Consider the following 3193-nt stretch of genomic DNA (forward strand, 5'->3'; position numbering starts at 1 on the left):
CTCTCTCTCTCTCTCTCTCTCTCTCTCTCTCTCTCTCTCTCTCTCTCTCTCTCTCAAGACAGAGTCTCCCTCTGTCACCCAGGCTGGAGTACAGTGGTGCAATCTTAGCTCACTGCAACCTCCACCTCCTGGGTTCAAGTGATTCTCCTGCATCAGCCTCCCAAGTAGCTGGGATTACAGGCATGCACCACCACACCCAGCTAATTTTGTATTTTTAGTAGAAACAGGGTTTTGCCATGTTGGCCAGCCTGGTCTCCAACTCCTGAGCTCATTATCCGCCCACCTCAGCCTCCCAAAGTGCTGGGATTACAGGCATCAGCCACCGCACCCAGCCTTCATTCTTCAACCACTGTTTTTTCAGGAGCAGGGCCTGGGGACCCCAGACAGCCCTCGGCAGCTCCAGGTCTAGGTGGCTGGGCCTTGTGTCAGGGACTAGGGTTATGGGGAGGCACAGGAGGAGCTCTGCAGGGCTGCAGGGGAGCTGGGAGCTTGTGGAACGAGGGGAGGCTCAAAGGCCAAGGAGGAGATAGAGGGAAGAATGTTCTGGCAGAGGGGCAGCCTGGACAGAGGCCCTGACGGGAGTGAGTGGGGAGTCCAGGGCCCTGGGCTGGCGCAGTTGGGAGGCTGCAGGGCTGGGCCGGGTTGGTCAAAGCTCCCAGCTAGCTCCAGCATGGCTCCAGCCTGTGTGTCAGGGTTGGGGGTGGTCCTGGAAACTTCGGTGGAGGTTGATGAATCTGCCCTCTCTCAGGCTGGTTTGTATGTGTGTCTCTGCTTGGTCTTTGTCCCACTCTGTCTGAGTCAGTCTCTCTCTTTCTCTTTCTCTTTCAGTGCAGGGACGAGGGTGTCTAAGTCTAGGTTTCTCTCTCACTCTGGTCTCTGTCCCTCCACTTTAATTCTAGGTACCTATCACTGTCTCTGGGTCTTTATACACCCCAACCCACTGTCTCTGTCCCTCTCTCTCTGGACCTCTGTCTCTCTCTGGGTCTTTCTCTCTATATATATGTCTCTCTTTCTCTCTCTAGGTCTCTGTACTCCCTCTCTCTAGGTCTCTATCTCTATGTCTCTGGGTCTCTGTCCCCCTCTCTCTGGGTCTCTGTCTGTCTGCCTCTGGGCCTCTGTCCCTCTGACTTTATTTATTAATTTTTTTTTTTTTGAGACGGAGTCTGGCTGTGTTGCCCAGGCTGGAGTGCAGTGGCCGGATCTCACCTCACTGCAAACTCCGCCTCCCAGGTTCACGCCATTCTCCTGCCTCAGCCTCCCGAGTAGCTGGGACTACAGGCGCCCACCACTTTGCCCGGCTAGTTTTTGTATTTTAGTAGAGACGGGGTTTCACCGTGTTAGCCAGGATGGTCTCGATCTCCTGACCTCGTGATCCGCCCGTCTCGGCCTCCCAAAGTGCTGGGATTACAGGCTTGAGCCACCGCGCCCGGCCCCCTCTGACTTTAGAACTTTGCCTGTGGGTCTATCTTTCCAGCTGCATCCCTCAGTGTTTTGGCTTCTGTCTCAGTCTATTTCTCTCTGTGTTTTCTCTCTCTCTCACCTCTCTCTCTCCCCTCACTCATGCTTCTTCCAGTCTTCCCTACAGAACAAATAGGCTTTGACGGTCATGGGCAGCTGTGGCCAGGGAGTTACTGGGTCTTGGCCCAGAGTCAGATTGTTAAGTGGATGGGAAGCCTGAGCCTGGATGTCAGGGTGGAGAGCGGAGGCTCCAAAGGGAGAGAAAATCAGGGAGAGTTGAAGAGGGACTGAGGCAAGATATCACTGACCTTTTTCCCCAACTGCAGGAAAAGGCAGATCTTGGGGAGCTCAACTTCTCACTCTGCTACCTCCCCACGGCCGGGCGCCTCACCGTGACCATCATCAAAGCCTCTAACCTCAAAGCGATGGACCTCACTGGCTTCTCAGGTGAGGATCCTGGGTCTGAGGGAGGAGGGGCCGGGGGCCTGGACTCCTGGGTCTGAGGGAGGAGGACCTGGCGTCTGGACTCCTGGGCCTGAGGGAGGAGGGGCTGGGGGTCTGGGGTCTTGGACCCCTAGGTCTGAGGGAGGGAATCTCTGCTCCTTGCTTCATTGCTGTTCCCAGACCCCTACGTGAAGGCCTCTCTGATCAGCGAGGGGCGGCGTCTGAAGAAGCGGAAAACCTCCATCAAGAAGAACACGCTGAACCCCACCTATAATGAGGCGCTGGTGTTCGATGTGGCCCCCGAGAGCGTGGAGAACGTGGGGCTCAGCATCGCCGTGGTGGACTACGACTGGTGAGGGGCGCGGCCCGGGCGGGGTCAGGCAGGAGGGCTGGGGTGGGGACAGGCCCTCCTACCGCCCTCCTCTGGTCTTTACCGAACCCACCCCCCAGCATCGGGCACAACGAGGTGATCGGCGTCTGCCGCGTGGGCCCCGACGCTGCCGACCCACACGGCCGCGAGCACTGGGCGGAGATGCTGGCCAACCCCCGCAAGCCCGTGGAGCACTGGCATCAGCTAGTGGAGGTGAGTGGGGTCCCACACCGACCCCTGACAAGCACCCGTGCGCCCTCGGCCCCTTCATCCATGCAATGAACGCCCTGCATGTTTATAAGCCGCATACCAGGCATCCTCTGTTTCAATCCCTGCTGTGCCAACTTCAGCCGTGTGGCTTAGAGCCAGTTACCCAAGCGCTCCGTACCTCAGTTTACCCACTAGGAAATGGGACTGTTGATAGCATCTTCTGTTAGGATAGAGGTGAGATGTGCTGAGTTAAACGTTCTGTAAGTGGTCGCTGCTGTTGTTACCCATGAGGCTAAGTTGAAAATAGAGGGGACCGGGCGCAGTGGCTCACGCCTGTAATCCCAGCACTTTGGGAGGCCGAGGCGGGCGGATCCCCTGAGGTCAGGAGTTCGAGACCAGCCTGACCAACATGGAGGAACCCCTGTCTCTACTAAAAATACAAAATTAGCTGGGTGTGGTGGCACGTGCCTGTAATCCCAGCTACTTGGGAGGCTAAGGCAGGAAAATCACTTGAACCTGGGAGGTAGGTGGAGGTTGTGGTGAGCCGAGATGGCACCATTGCACTCCAGCCTGGGCAACAAGAGTGAAACTCTATCTCAACAATAACAACAAAAAAAAAAAAAAAAAAAAAAAAAAAAAAAAAAAAGAAGAAGAAGACGACAAAAGAAAGAGAGAAAAGAAGGAAGGAGGGAAGGAAGGAAGGAAGGAAGG

General features: G+C 56.0%; 1 protein-coding gene across 5 annotated transcripts in view; it reads left to right on the forward strand.

The window, feature by feature from the left end:
* The window catches only part of SYT3 (synaptotagmin 3), a 20787-nt gene that overhangs the window by 13930 nt on the left and 3664 nt on the right, over positions 1-3193 (forward strand). For all 5 annotated transcript variants that reach the window (XM_017882247.1, XM_017882248.1, XM_017882251.1 and 2 more), the window contains 3 exons: positions 1785-1905; positions 2083-2254; positions 2353-2485. In XM_017882247.1, the coding sequence (XP_017737736.1) occupies positions 1785-1905; positions 2083-2254; positions 2353-2485 (426 nt within the window). The remainder of the gene's footprint in view (positions 1-1784; positions 1906-2082; positions 2255-2352; positions 2486-3193) is intronic.

The sequence above is a fragment of the Rhinopithecus bieti genome, unplaced genomic scaffold, assembly GCF_001698545.2.
Source record: "Rhinopithecus bieti isolate Rb0 unplaced genomic scaffold, ASM169854v2 scaffold_12070, whole genome shotgun sequence".
NCBI lineage: Eukaryota > Metazoa > Chordata > Mammalia > Primates > Cercopithecidae > Rhinopithecus > Rhinopithecus bieti.